Raw genomic sequence first — 15533 nt, 5'->3', positions numbered from 1 at the left:
TAATAATAATAATAATAATAATAATAATAATAATAATAATAATAATAATAATAATAATATAATGTGTTTAGAAGACCGCACCGCTGAACACTCCAGCGCAGAGCTGCAGAAGAAGCCATTCTGGGAACAGCCCCATATCATGAAGAAGATACTAATTAAAGTGCCCCTTAGTTGAATTCTATGAGGTACAAGTAACGTTGTCCATGTGCTTAATTAATCAAAACGTCATGAAAGCGTATGGAAAAGCTGAGGTATAAATCCACGCGCTCTTTATTTCGGCAACAGATGGAGGTGAGTGGTCAGCCTGGCCGTCTGCTGAATTACTGCTGGCCCTCGTTAGCACAGTCGTTCTAGGTTTCGCGTCCCGAGAGAGCCATGATCCATATTTTTGTCTCACAACCTGGGTGGTCAGCTTCATGTCCTGGGAAAAGAGGCCCCGGTACGCATTGAGTAGTAGGCTGGGTGGGCCTCAAAGCCGGTCTGGACGATATGCAGAAGAGAAAAATGCCTTGCTCTTGTCAGGAATAGAAGCAATATTCCTCGGTCGTCTGGCCCGCTGTGCACTCTGTGTACCGACTGAGGGCAGTAATAGTAATATCGGCACTGATATCACAGAAAGTTTGGCTTCGTCTCGTCCAGTGAACACTGGGAACAGGAAATTCAATTAGAATCTTGGGACACGGCCAGCTATGTCGGAAACTAGCAACACTGGCTGCCTGGAAGTATTGTTGCCGTAGAAACAGCTAAAGGCGTGCTTACGTCACAGGAAGTGTCAGAACTGCAGCTATTCATCAGCGAGGGCCTTGCTTCGCTTACTTCAGAGGGTAACTTCTACTATCAACTTTCTAGGCGTTGCATTACTCCAATAAATATTTAAAGATGCTCCATCAACTGAAGACACTATTTAACATACATTTATACCGCCATTCAATTCAGAAGGGCTTAGGTTCTAGCAGACCTTTCCAAAACATATTCGAGATGGCTATACCCATTGTCTTTTATGGGAGTGGAAGTTGGTCTCTGAAATTAAGGGAGAAACACAGACTGAGGGGGTTATCTAGGAATAATATGCTGAGGAGAATATCTGCATCTAAGAGGGAGGAAATAACAGGGAGGGTGGAGAAAACTGCATAATGGGAAGCTTCACAATTTGTATTGTTCGCCAGATTTTGTTACCAAATCAAGGTTGGTGACATAGGCTGGACACGTAGCATGTACGAACACGGGATATCACATTCGAAGTGAGAAAATAGTCGCGGCCACTGTACATACTGGCAAGAGTATGAAGCAAATTTAACAATATCTTCAAGTGTTCTCTGTTTGATCCGCGCAGGAAATAGGAGACAGGAGAGACGCATTTTTATCTGTTAGGTTACCTTTATTAATATCGGATTTAAACCCATGCAAAAGCGGCATCCGTAGTCTAGGGGTAACGTTCCCACCCCATGACTCAAGGTACGCGGGTTCAAAACCGGCGGAGGTCGTGGAATTTTTAAGGGCGGAAAAATTCAGGGAACAAGTCCTCCGGGAGGGACTTTAAGCTGTGGGTCCCGTGTCGTAGATTTACGGCAAGTAAAAGAACCTCATGTCTCTAGGATACCTCTGAGCTAAATTACAGGCCCTTTCCCGCCCAAGTAGCCTCCAATGCCTCTGGTGGATGGGGGAAGCATCAAGGTACCGGGGGCCGACCTCGTTGGCTCTACGGGGGCTGATGGCACGCACCTTACCGGTAGGGTATGGCGACAGTAGAAATTAAAGGGGGACGCACAATGGACCAATAACTGGTCTAAGTGCATGGGGAAACCCACCCCCTCTCAATACGAATAAACCCATGCAATGTAGTATCTGTACTGTTGTTCAGCTGTCAAAAATTCACCTGCAAACAAATGAGCCTCAGGGGATAGACGGATTTTCGTGAAATTTGGGAACGGTAGGTCTTGAGAAGTGCGCGCTTATCGACTAATAAAACTTCGATAGCAAAACCCGGAGGTGCATTCTACCAGTACCGAAGTCTGCCTTGGACAAGATCCAGAGCCAGTTTCATCCAACTCCAAAGCGCAAGGTACTCAAGGTATTTCCGTAATATTCACCTGAATGTTATCATCTCATCTCCTATTCGTTATTCCAAGTAGCTACTTCACAAGAAGTCCTCCCACCACAATTCAGTAGCCGTTTTCCATCCCACCTTCCCAGCTATATGTCCACCCCACTATGAGCATACCAAACTCGGAGACGCGTGTAAAGTACAGAAATTTCATCGAAACATTTTCATTGAATACAAAATGAGGAGCTGGGATAGCTCAGTCGGTACAGAGACTGGCTAAGGGCTGAACGGCCGAGGGGTGGGAGTCCCGGTAGGCACAAGATTTTTCCCTCTCCATCCAGCCTATCCACTGGGTAACGGGGGTTTTTTCCTCGGGGGTAAAGTGGCCAGGGTGTGAAACCTCAAAAATACGTGGACCTATACATCCACTCCCCCACGTCTTCATGGCGTAGTGACTAATTAGTTAAGCACAGGGACAACTTTATCTTTACCTCTTACAGAATAAAGTATAAAATGATTCAGACAAGTTGAAATGAATGGAATGAAATGACGTGAATGTTCGTCACACAACGTGTTGTTCTAGAGGTAACGCCCGCCAAAAGTTAAAACATTTATTTCAGCCGGCCTCAGACTCATTATTCCCATGGAGGCCGGAACACAAAGCGGATGAGAAGGCTGCCACGGACCCGCCCAACAATGCGACGTTAGGGAACGTTCAGCTGCCAAGAGAAATCTCTTCCGGAACAAAATGCAGGAAGGTTCATTATTCTGTTTGAATATGAAGCAAATTGACCCTAGCGAGCAGCTCATCCAATAACGTTAGCAGTAACAATAAAACAGCTTTACGTGGAAAGAAAATCCTTTTACTTCCACAGGCTGCTCCGAAGTTGTGGCTCCTTCTGGCAGACAACGTGCTGCTTGCAGCTTCGGGACATGGGATCGAATCTCTTAATTTCCGGCTGCTTTGTAATTGCTAGTTTTAATTCTCGGGGCTGCCAGCTGGCCTCTGAATGGACGGAACTTCGTCAGCGCACAGTGCTAACTGATCAGTGGCGGCTCGTTGCTGGGTAGTCTACATAACCAGTGGTGGTTCGTTACCATGTCCTGCTAAATGGCCAATGTCGGTGGATACAGGACTGTGCTACTTGACCAGTGATGGATCGTTACCGCGTATTGATAGTTGTTCGAAGCCAGCTCGCAACAGGTTAGTGCTAAATGATCAGTGGCGGCTCGTTACATAACAATAATAACCGATCAGTGGCAGCTCGTTACAGGATAGTCCAACGTAACCGGTGGCGGTTCTTTATAGGACAGTCCTAAGTAAACAGTGGCGGTTCGTTACCAGGTCCTGCTAAATGGCCAATGTCGTTGGTTACAGGACTGTGCTATGTGACCAGTGGTGAATCGTTACCACGTATTGCTAGCTGATCGGTACCGGCTCGTAACAGGAGAGTGCTAAATGATCAGTGGCGGCTCGTTACATAACCACGAGAACTGAGTATTGGAGCTTGTTACTGGGTATTCCTAATTGGTCAGTGGCGGTTCGTGTTAACTAATCAGAGTGAGTTTATCAGGGTGAACGTGGAGATGTAATCCCAGAGCAAATTGTAGCTTTTTGGTGAGAGAGAAGTTCCCCCTTTCCTCCTTTTATCGGGGGAGGGGGCGGGGCATAACAGCGCTAAACTCGTCACTGGCTCAGAACACCACCCTCAAGGGACCATATGTAAGCAAACTGCGTGTGCGCGCGCATGTTCAACTGAACCCGTCCGGCTAATTCCACCCCACAAGGGCGGCGGTCTTCTCTGTTCAAGTGAGTCTACAGTTTTCATTGTTTGCCTCCTTGTGTAGAACCTGCAGTTTTATGTTTCGTTTTGTCTACAATCGGTAGCTACACGGCGAGCACGATGGCTCATGGGGTAAATCTTCTGACTTGTATACTAAGACATCAGCCATATTACCCGATTAGCCAAGAGCCAAACAAAACTGAGGACCGTGCCAAAGCGCATGAGATTGGTCGTCGGCTTCCCACCGCGCCGGCCCGGGTTCGGTCTCAGGTCAGGTCATATGTAAATTGTGTCACTGGGGTAGGTTTCCTCCGAGTACTTCTGTTTCCTCTGTCAATTCTCATTCCAGCAACTCCTCCATACTCATCTACCATCCGCGGCTGGTACAAGAGGCCAATTAGTGGAAGACGTACCAAGTTCGCCGTCTCACCCCACCCTAACCAACCAATGCCACTTAACTGAGAATTCCAACAGACACTGGTGCACAAGCCGCGATAAGCAGGAAGGCTCCTGGGGGTAAAGAACTGCACAGAACTGTGTCTACTTAGCCTGTGCATGTGGAAAATCGTCGTTAAACAACCTAGGACGAGAAGTTGACAGACATACGGCGTCTCCCTTCTCTTTCCCTCGCTTGAACTGTAAAATGTTTAAGAGTTCAGCTCCATAACTAACCGGGTCCATGGAGCTGAGCCCTTCTTGAGAAGCCGCCAGTTGTGCAGGTACTCGAGAAATTCCCAGCAATTTATGGAACCCAAAGGTTCATTACCGTGTTCACAAGAGCCCTCCACTGGTCCCTATCCTGAGCCAGATCAATCCAGTCCATACGACCCCATCCTAGCTAAGATACATCTTAATATTATCCTTCTGACTATGTTTAGGTCTTCCTAGTGGTCTCTTTCCGTCTGACTTTCCCACCAATATCCTATATGCCATCTTCTTCGCACTCATGCATGCTACATACCCGAGCCACCCCATCCTCTTTGACTTCATCATTCTAATTATACTTGGCGAAGAGTGCAAGTTACAAGCTCCTTAAGCTCCTTAAGGTTCAGAATTGCTTGCAATGTCACGCACCGGGCGGGTTGTCGCATACAAAGGAGTGCCGTTCGCGATCGCTGGAGCGTGGAGGCGCCACTGATACAGAAGACGACAAAAAAAAAAAAGGTACAAGAACATTCAAGTGTATCCGAGAGGGCGTGTTCATCTGTGTGGATTGGCAACACTGACTAGTCAATGAGGCTCGAAGTTAAATTTCCCGAAAGACGACCCAAATCAAATCGCTCAAGTGAAAACCCAGTTATTTTATGCGGACCAACCGAAGTTAGGAAAATCACAAAGAATTCAGTTACCACAATATTGGGACATCACGCATGAAAGCCGGAACAGCTCTCTAGAAAGGACATTCATTGCTAGGAGGCGGCACAGTAAACACGGTTTCGCGGTAAATAATAACCATGCAACAACACTGGAACTGTTGGAAGCGGTGTTATCTCTGTGGTCCGTGCCGAGGCTATACAAGGATACCCAACTGCAGTTTTCAGTCAGCCAATTGCAGCAATTAGTCGGCGAGTGGCTGCGGCTTGGGGACTCCAGCCGGCAGGAATGTAAGCACGAAAGAGGAGTAGTCTCCATTATTAGGAGCCGTAACCAAGCAACGCCTTTTGAAGACAGTAACAAACTGAGAAGACTAGTGTGCTTTATGCGTATTTGTTCAGTGTAGTCACGAGTTACATGCGTCCAATAAATCCCAAATCCGTGTCTAATCAGAAACACGTGACAATATTCTTCAAGAGGACGGAGCAGACCATGCAGTGCCTAATCCATGAAGATGATAATGATGATACCAGACACGGGTTCCCTTCCCAAAGCTTGCTGGTGGCTCACTCCCGGGAAGTATCCGAGGCAGATACGTGCTGTACCAGCGGCCCTAGTTTCGGGGCAGCCACTGTGACTCTGTGAGCTGGGCGTGACGAATACCACCGCGAATTACATTTCTGAGAAGCGCGCGGTTCGCACCGCTGGCGGTTGCCGTTAGCTGCGCTGTCTGTGACGATTTGCACGCCTCCGCCCACGCGACATCCGCCAGTGCTCGGCGGCCATTAACCCGGCACACTCGTCACCTTATTGGCTGCAGACTGTCGTCCCACCTTCTCATTAGTCACCCAACAATACCCAGTACGAAATTTAATCCGAATCCATTCACAATGTGGCACCCACCACACAAACAAAGGTTACTGTGTTTCTGGACATTATCTATCGTCCTGTTTTTTTATTTAAAAGACCCAATGTTTCGGAGACTGGATTGTGTCTCCGTCTTCAGGCGGAACCTACTCAGCTGGGTTCAACCGAGCTCTATCGATTGGGCTCAACTGAGTAGGTTCCGCCTGAAGACGGAGACACAATCCAGTCTCCGAAACATTTGTGTTTGTAAATAAGAACGAGACGATGAATAATGTCCAGAAACATAATAACTGTATTAATGTACCGTCGGCACAAACCTTTATATCTTGTTCACGCAAAACAGCGCCTTAAGACAAACTAAGAAACGGCATGGTTACGCGCGTAATGCTAAGCCTTGCATTCTCACAAGTACATGCAAACATCAAACGGCAGTTACCATAGCAACGGGTAACTGGATGTTACCTTAACAATACCGGCGATTGAACGGAATTACGGGACTAAGTCAGCGAGAGAGTTTTGAAGGCTCCCACAGCCAACGAACAGCAAAATATGGGTACTCGGAACCAAGTCACTGCGCTGACGAGGACCAGCAGCAATTTACTGGACTGCACTGGACGTTACCATAGCAACAGTGGGGTGGCTAATATGTCACAGTATGCATGAAGAGTTTTGACGTGTCACGTTGAATTCTATGCAGGTGTCGAAATGGACCAGAGCTCTTTTGCTGGGAGGCTTGTGGACAGGTAGCACACTAGGACACGCCCCTAGATAGCACATCGATAATGAATAATGCGATACATCCCGGAAGAGTCACATGTCACACAGTTGCCAACCTCCCCGAGCTGATACACCACCCCTACTGTGTTTCCAATATGTTACATCCCCCTCTGCTGGACGACCCGGGTTTGAAACCCCCCACCCCACCCGTATCAGAAACTTACTCCACAGCACCTACTTCCTGCCTGTGCAGTCTGTGTGTCGCCGTGAAACTTGCAGAAAAGTCAGGGCGGTTTAGCTTGGCTCGGTATGAAGGCCTCGCCGATTTTTTACGCTAAGCCACCCACACGACATAACATGGACACACAGTCGCTGTCGGCAGCCCTGCTTATTATTGTAAGCGCTTCTAGGCAACGGCTCGGTAAACACATTCCAACATGAAATAATGGAACATGTGTCTCAGTGGACGAATGTTATAGCTTGTTAATAGGGAACAGTCAACGCGCCAGTGAACTCGCTGGCTATGAATCACGTGACTTGTTTTCTGGGTTGTCCGTGCGGAGCCTATATAACAAAGACCTCTTGCAGCTTAGATTAGAACAGAGTGCTTACAGGAGAAGTGACTTCAGAAGGTAGGAGAACTTGAGAGTCCAGAAGAGTTTTTAGTTCCAGGATGATTGGACAAGAAATGGCAAGAAGACTTCATAGCGGTCTGAAGTGATAGTTTCGGTGCTAAGATCCGTTGTTAGGAAACGACTAGTGGACACAGAATCCTAGTGCGTGTGCAACAGTAGACTGGAAAGTGTGTAGAACAGCGATAGCGCTGTATTGATTGTAATTAAGAGAGGCTGCAACCGAAGTGCCAATAAATCCAATCATCCGAATTAAAACCCGTTACTTTTCGTCACGTGTACTCCAATACATGTGACAGTATTCAGGAGATCCCGCGTTCAAATCCTGCCACACAGACCGGATATCATAATATGATTCTTTATTATCCTTAATCGATCCTGGATAATGCTAGAATAATGCCTGAAAATAGGCAACGGTCACATCCATATCCTTGTAAACTGTTTTTTTCTCTTTTTTTCAATGGCTCTTCCAGTCAGCTTAGGGCCCAGGTCTCTTATTCAGTTCTGTAATCATTTTTCACAGACGGAAGGACTCCTTGGACGGGGGATCAGCCTGTTGCAAGGCCGCTACCTAATCACAGGACAGCACAAACACAGAACGCATACACACAAAACACCCATTCCTTGAGTGGGATTCGAACCCATGATCCCAGCGTCCAACTGAATGAAAACAGTTCATGCCTTACACCGTGCAGCTGTGACCGGCTTTGTAAACTGCTAGATAACTATAATCATATTCTTCTTGGAACCCATACAGCCTATAAAAGTCACAAAGTGACCTTAACTAAACCAAGAAATAAACCACCATCGTCAGTGGCAAAACAGCCCCCTTTGAGCCACTGCCTTTCTTAGAAGATTCCGACATACTGCATCCGGTTTTTCACGTCTTTGGATTTCACAACAGTATTTCTCTTCTACAGGGCAAGGCCGTCCGTCTTGCGTCCAACCCCCAACCTGGAGGACCGGGTTCCTGTATTTATGTCCCCCAGTGACAGGGTGGCCCAGTTATGTCCCCATGCATCGGGTTCCCTTTCCGTCGCATTGTACGGCTCGCAGGGCTACGGTGGAGGTATTCTAACCCGCCTCCACACAGGAACAAGAAATAAACAGCATACTTAAAATAAAGAAATATTATTCACACATGCGCACAGACCTTCCCTGCTGGAAACGGCTGAAATCCGATCAGCTGATCAGTCCCACACTGCCCTGCGCGCTAAGAGAACGTAATCTGATTTACAGTTTATCCCGCAGCAGATACAGAAACTTGGGGGGAGGCACACTGCTGCGATAGTTTCGACCATGAAAGTCATCCAGGGCCTCTGCGATAAGTTGTTCGCGAACGTGTAGCAAAGCACTCACACTCCGGTCGACCTATAAGCTGCCATTCATCCATGGGAAACGAGAACGCTAAAACAAACCGGAAATAACCAACAAGCAGCAAAACGCGGGCCAAATTTAGTAGAAATCTCTCGAAGCGCGTGCAGCACTGTTACCTGGCTGGAAGCAAAGTAGGGACCAGTGTCAGGTCAAGTGTGATGTAAATCAGATCGATAAGATGGCAGGTCAGACAGAGTCCTGTCAGTGGCGGCTTGTGACAGAAATTAATAAATGGGCTATAAGCCGCCACTATAAAACGGCGCCTACCAGCCAGTGGATAAAGCCGGTTGGCCGGTGATCTTATTATGATGGCATAATGGTGTCTCCACCTTATCGTGGTGAGGGGGTTTGAGTATGCCAAGGACCCTGAGAGCTATACCAGCGGTAGCGTAGCTACTGGCAGGGCCTCCCTTGCTGGACAGGTCAAAGGGTAGGCATCAGACGAAGAGAGACACCAAAAACTGATGCCGGAAGCAGCGTCATCAGCAGCGACTTGAAGCACAGAGCAAATGATGCTCGAGATGGTTCAAGTTCGTATAGCAACAGGCGTGACCAGAGTGGTTTGAACGGCTGTTGTACTGCGATGCGGAAAGCAAATGGAAAAACTACCACATTATCACTTTTCCTGGATAGTCTCTTTCCAAAAACAGAAGATCGCATTAAGTGGAGAAACTGTTTTGGAAGAGACTGTGGACCTGTCGCCTGACAGATTACTGATGATGATGAATCATACTTCCACGACGCCTCAAAAGGACGCCAGCAGCAGAACTCGAAGGTTTGAACGTCACTTAGACCGAAGCCGCGGTACTCAACCACTTCATTCGCCGACTCTGTAAGTCCATATTCATGTTTTCTTCACGTCTGTTTCCTCAGTATTACAGTGGGCATTACGTAACGATGCTGTCAGTGCGTCAGACTGCAGGCTGATTAATGAACAGCAAGGATGTGGAAGGAAATGGTTTGGGCCGACATTCTCAGTCAGGGTAGTCGGTACCTCGGGCCAGATTCGAACCAAACACCTGCCGAACGCGGGCCAGAGCCAACTGATTCGTCGCTACGGACGGACCGCGGAACGGAAGCTGCGCTTCGTGGCCAGCTGGACGACTGTCAGTTTCTCGAGCACGACTCTGGCCCCTCGGTATCCTCTGCGTGCCTGCACGCACAACGCGTGTCTTGCTGCCAAAAGAAAGCAGATGCGTGTGGCCTAATGACCTACTGACTTCTAGACTTTACTCAGTCCCTTCCATCGAGATTTGTACTTTAATTACTTAGAGGAGTTGTAAAGGTAAGTTGCCCTGTGCTTAATTAAGTATCACGTCTTGACATGGAGGAAACTTCTCAACTAGATGGCGCTGAGTAGTCAGCATCACGCCCCGGCCGCTTTACCTTTAAGGGAAATATTCGCCGGTAACGCTGGGTATGAGGGTGGGCGAGCCCCAAAGGCGGTCTGGACCCTGTGATGCAGAGAAAAAAGTCTCTGATCCCGCTTGAAACTGAACCCCGATTACCCGGTTGTCCAGCCCGGCTCACTAAGCGTACTTAAAGACGTGTCTAGTTGGGCTGAAGAAAACCAAGAGAGACGAAACTTCTTCTAATGCAGCTTCCCAAAATCTAGACCTGCAGCAGTTTCGAGAATGAATCACGTTGGAAGGATAGATGGACCCCATCATTATGCGTTCAGTTTTGAACGTTGTAAAGAAATGAACCTCCAACTCGTTGCGGATAGCACTGAGGAAGTATCTGGGCCAGTGGACGGCTCTTTGTGAACCTTTGGTTTATCACAATGATAAGACCTGTCTATTAAACATAAAACTTTTAGAACAGTTGACTACACTGGGGCACAAACCGAAGCAGGACTGCATGCACCCCCTCCCCACACGCCATCTGCGCATGTGCTGTTGCACTTCCGCGTTTACTCACTTCTTGGCTCGTTAGTTTCCCCGAGACATGTAGACCCACCCCCGAATCGATCCCGGGGCCGTGCGCCTGCCTGCAATGACGACTACCAACCGGAAATGAATAACAGTTGCCGGTCACGAAGTAACGCCATTAATTTCCGCCCACGCTCTGATTTACAGCGACACGCAACAATGGGACGGTTTCTATGGCGACAGCTGACTGGCATCGTCGAAATCCATTCTCCATCTGCACAACGTATTTCCTTATTCATCAGGCTGCTTTCCTTATTTTGAAAACATAAAAGTAGGCTTATGCAATCTCCATGCTGCCTGTATGTCTCTGTATCCCCCACTATTAACTTCTGAATGTCTGAACCAATCTTTACGGAACTCGATATGTATATCACGGCACCTGAGACCATCTCAATGGCGTACTTCATAAATCCCTCCCAACGGCTTGTGTATCCCTCCAATCGTTACCAGGCAACGGCTCGGTAAAATAAATTATTCTTCTTTTCGTTGCTACGCAACGGATCGGTAAATATGTTCCAGCTGCAACGAATACACACGCAACAACAGAATTGTTGGAAACGTCATTTTCTATGCGGTCCGTGTCGTATTAAAGGAAAGTAAACTTGGGCTCGGACATTAAGGGAGGAACATAGACTGAGGGTGTTTGAGAACAGGGTGTTAAGGAAAATATTTGGACCGAGGAGAGATGAAGTGACAGGAGGTTGGAGAAAACTGCATAATGAGGAGCTTCATAACTTGTACTCTTCTCCAAGTATAATTAGAATGATCAAGTCAAGGAGAATGATGTGGGCAGGTCATGTAGCAAGAATGAGGGAGACGAGGAAAAGGAAAGAGACCACAGGGACGACCAAGGCGTAGGTGGGTGAACAATGTTAGAATGGATCTTAGAGATAGGATGGGATGGTATGGATTGGATAGATCTGGCTCAGGATAGGGACCAGTGGAGGGCTCTTGTGAACACGGTAATGAACCTTCGGGTTTCATAAAATGCTGGGAAATTCTTGAGTAGCTGCAGAATTGTCGGCTCCTCAAGAAGGGCTCAGCTCCACGGGTAAGTAAGTAAGTAAGTAAGTAAGTAAGGCTATTAAGTTCTTCCCAGAACTTATTATTTTAATATTATGCCATCAGAACATCGGTGTATCGGTAAGAAGCTCGATTTGTAATCAAGAAGTACACTGTTCGAATCTCCGACGGTGTAACATCCCGAATAAGATTTTCGTGGTCTTACACTCTCTCTAGAAGAAGGACACTGCAGTGTCCAGAAGGAGACAACAAAATCTTATACCAAATCCTTGTTTAGTCACGTTCATAATTATCCAGTTTCAAAGAACTAAAAATTTAACGGCGATGTCAATATATAACGTTGAATGGTAGGATGTTGTGGAAGAAAGCGGTCGTGGCCTCATATCAGGTCCCATCGCGACACTTGCCTGGAGGGACTGAGGAAACTATCAAAATCCTCGGTCAGGATAGCCAGTGTCCCGGCCGAGATTCGACGCAGGCAACTCCCAAACGCAGGACAGAAGCCTTGCATCAGTGGGCGGCGTCCCGCTTCACTTGCTGTGATATCCCTGCAATTATCACGTGTCTCCAGTCCTACTTTCCCCTGAACTCACCTATGCTACACTGCTGCGACTTAGCTTTCTTGTTTGCATTTTAAAGGTACCTTAGTTTCCAGTCCCTACAGGCCACGTACTTGCGTTTCCAGTCCCTACAGGCCACGCACCTGCGTATCCAGTCCCTATACTTCCCGCACCTGCGTATCCAGTCCCTACAGGCCATGTACCTGTGGCAGTCCCTACAGGCCACGCACTTGGGTATCCTGTCCCTACAGGCCACGTACCTGCATATCCTGTCCCTACAGGCCATGTATCTGTGGCAGTCCCTACAGGCCACGCACCTGGGTATCCAGTCCCTACAGGCCATGTACCTGCGTATCCAGTCCCTACAGGCCACTCACCTGCATATCCAGTCCCTACAGGCCATGTACCTGCGTATCCAGTCCCTACAGGCCACTCACCTGCATATCCAGTCCCTACAGGCCATGTACCTGCGTATCCAGTCCCTACAGGCCACGTACCTGCGTTTGTTGCGCTGGTGTGGAAGGTGCTGGCGGCGGCAGACAGCAGCACTGCGCCGCCCCCAAGTTGAAGGCCGTGGTTCAGCACGTGCACCCCCACACTGCATCCCGCCACCACCCAACCCCAGCCTCCTTCGGGGTAGTAGTGCCTGCTGAGGGTGGCAGTCTTTCGAGGGTCCAGAATTGGGGGCGGCTTGCGGACAGGTGACGGAACGCTGGGGGCGGTGAGGAGAGGCACTACGCACGAGTCGGGTGGCGTGCGTCGCACAACGGGCCACGAGCTGCTGCGACTCAGCATCGCGACGGCGGCGGACTGGCGTGAACAGGCAGATGACTGTAGACATAGCTGCCGCGCACGCGCTGTCACTTGTTGCTTCAGATCACCTCCACACACCTGGTTCTCTCGCAGCAGCGTCATGTTGGGGTCTGGACGTTGGGACACCGCTGCTCGTGGGACGGATGCGCCATGTGCACGCCAATGCACTGAGATACTTCTTGAAAGAAACAGCCGTCTCCATTTAAAATCTGCAGCCCAAACATTTTCCTGATCACTTTGCTTCCCTCACTCCTTTAGCTTCAGATGCCACCTGCCTAGCCGTACAAAACAGCTAACAAAATATATCTATGTTACATACTTGTATATCTGCAATGATTGGAAAGAAGAATGCGTTAGAAATTCAGAAAGCATTTCCTTAATTTGATTTTCCCTTAACTGGCCAGAGTTATTTTTGAGAAACTGACAGTGGTACATCTGATGAAATTCTTCACTTCCCACAGAACACGCTAGTTCACTGTCGTATTCACAACAGGCCTCCAATGGACCATATCCTGAGCCAGATAAACCCAGTCCGTACTCTAATACCATAATTTGGGATTTCTCTGAAGATTAAAGTAACATTGGTGTAACGGCCGTTGAGAATTCCAGGGAAAGTCTCATCATGTGATATATAATGCTTTCGTATTATTAACGTCCTCCGCTTTCTCCAGCGTCCCTTCCCAATCCTGTATGTTATCAAATGATGCGTACAGGCTGACGTTTAATGCCATCTCCCATGAATAACAAGCACAAATAGTCGACTGTTACTCCTCTCCTTTATACAGCATACTACACTTTACATATCTAAATCATAACATTATCAATTCTCATATGACAAGATATACTAAAACAAAATACCGCTCGATAGTTCGTGACCTACTACAGAAATTATGTGCGTGCAACATGTTAGCGCTAGGCAGTTCGTTGCTATGGCAACAAAGAACTGTAATGGCAATGAAAAATCTCACGCTTACAAAATTTATATAATATACTTATCATCCATAGTGCAACTAAGCGTACATATGATGACTGTAAAAAGCTAATAAAATAAAAATATAAACAAAATAAAAAAATTAAGTTGTGTGTTCTCATAGCGGTGTCGCTGAAGTTCACTTAATGTCTTCTGGGATGTGACAGTGTAGTCTTGTAGATCGTTACAAACGTTTCGGAGGAACCTGCTGCCTCCATTTTCAGGGCACTTTTTGAAATGAGTACGGAGGCAGCGTGTTCCTTCCAAAAGTTAGTAAATGTCTAACAGACTACACGGCGTCACTTCCCGCAATATGGTAACCTTCGATGTTCGTGCATGTTTCCTAACACTTTCTCGATGTGACGGCATTCCTTCTTTCACAGCGCATGCGCAACAAATGCATTTACATTACGCAGTAATCCCTCGTTAATCCGGATCGAAATATGAAAAATTCTGTTCGCAGTTGACTACATACTTTAAAAACAAATGGGGTTGAGGACTTTCAGACTGTGCTGAGGGCAACTGGAGAGACTGAAACCACGCAAGGAAATATCCAAGATTAGCTCGAGCTGGATGGAGGGAAACCCCTGGATTTCAATTTCTCATAAAGGAATAAATTGCTGCAGTAATATTTTTCGGTTTTCTTCATCAGCTCTATCTATAATATTAAATTTTCCATGTATTTGTTTTATAATTCTTTTTGTCTTTTAGAGATATCTTTTGCTTCATTAATCAGGATTATCGCTTACTCCGGATGACCTCTGACCCCAAATTAATACGGATTAGCGAGGGTAAACTGTATCCCATTAAAGAGAACGTTTTGAGTCCGATTCTGACACAAACAGAACGTTAACCTTACGCTGGCAGGTCTGCCGTGTAACTATAGAATTCTATTTTAATACGACTTTTCAACAAAAGACGATGAAATGACGATTTCAGGTCGAGTATGCTATAATGTAAACAGATCACGAACAAGGAAGACACACAGATAAACAGCTGAAGCGAGAAACAATTGGAATAAAAGCGTATCCAGCTGCGAGCTACAAACGCAGTCTTCCGATGAATGAAATTGGGTGGGCGGCTGTGGGCTCCAGTTTCGGATAAACAAAGGTTACAAATCATTCAATGCAAGCGTTGGGTTTACGCCATTCTACGTCAGGTATGATTTTATTATAATAATAATAATAATTATGAGTAGCAGTAGCCAACTCTCCGATAGCACAACACATATTAAATCCTGCCACTGATGCGGTCTTGAGCTACTTCCGTTTAAGAGGTTCCCTCAACTATGACGTTGCATGCATTCCTTGTCTTATTTTCACTTCTTAGTCATCGTCTCACATGAAAACTTGCGTTAAAATCTTAAAAATTCACGTATTTTTTCACATCACTGTGCGCTGCATGTTTCGACCAATATGGTCATCATCAGGAGCTTCGGAAATTGCTGTACTTCCGTCATTAAACACAGTTTCACACCCTCGTTTATGCGCCCATGTGTTGT

General features: G+C 47.0%; 1 protein-coding gene across 1 annotated transcript in view; it reads right to left on the bottom strand.

Annotated features, from left to right (window-relative positions):
- Positions 1 to 13164, bottom strand: part of LOC111866145 (monocarboxylate transporter 2) — a 97239-nt gene extending 84075 nt beyond the window's left edge. Inside the window, exon 1 of the mRNA XM_033752130.1 lies at positions 12747 to 13164. Coding sequence (XP_033608021.1) covers positions 12747 to 13164 — 418 coding nt within the window. The remainder of the gene's footprint in view (positions 1 to 12746) is intronic.
- Between the last annotated feature and the right edge of the window lie 2369 nt (positions 13165 to 15533).

The sequence above is a fragment of the Cryptotermes secundus genome, unplaced genomic scaffold (genome assembly GCF_002891405.2).
Source record: "Cryptotermes secundus unplaced genomic scaffold, Csec_1.0 scaffold318, whole genome shotgun sequence".
In the NCBI taxonomy this organism is placed as follows: domain Eukaryota; kingdom Metazoa; phylum Arthropoda; class Insecta; order Blattodea; family Kalotermitidae; genus Cryptotermes; species Cryptotermes secundus.
Note: the sequence above shows the minus strand (reverse complement) of the source record. Positions and strands in the feature narration are given on the sequence as shown.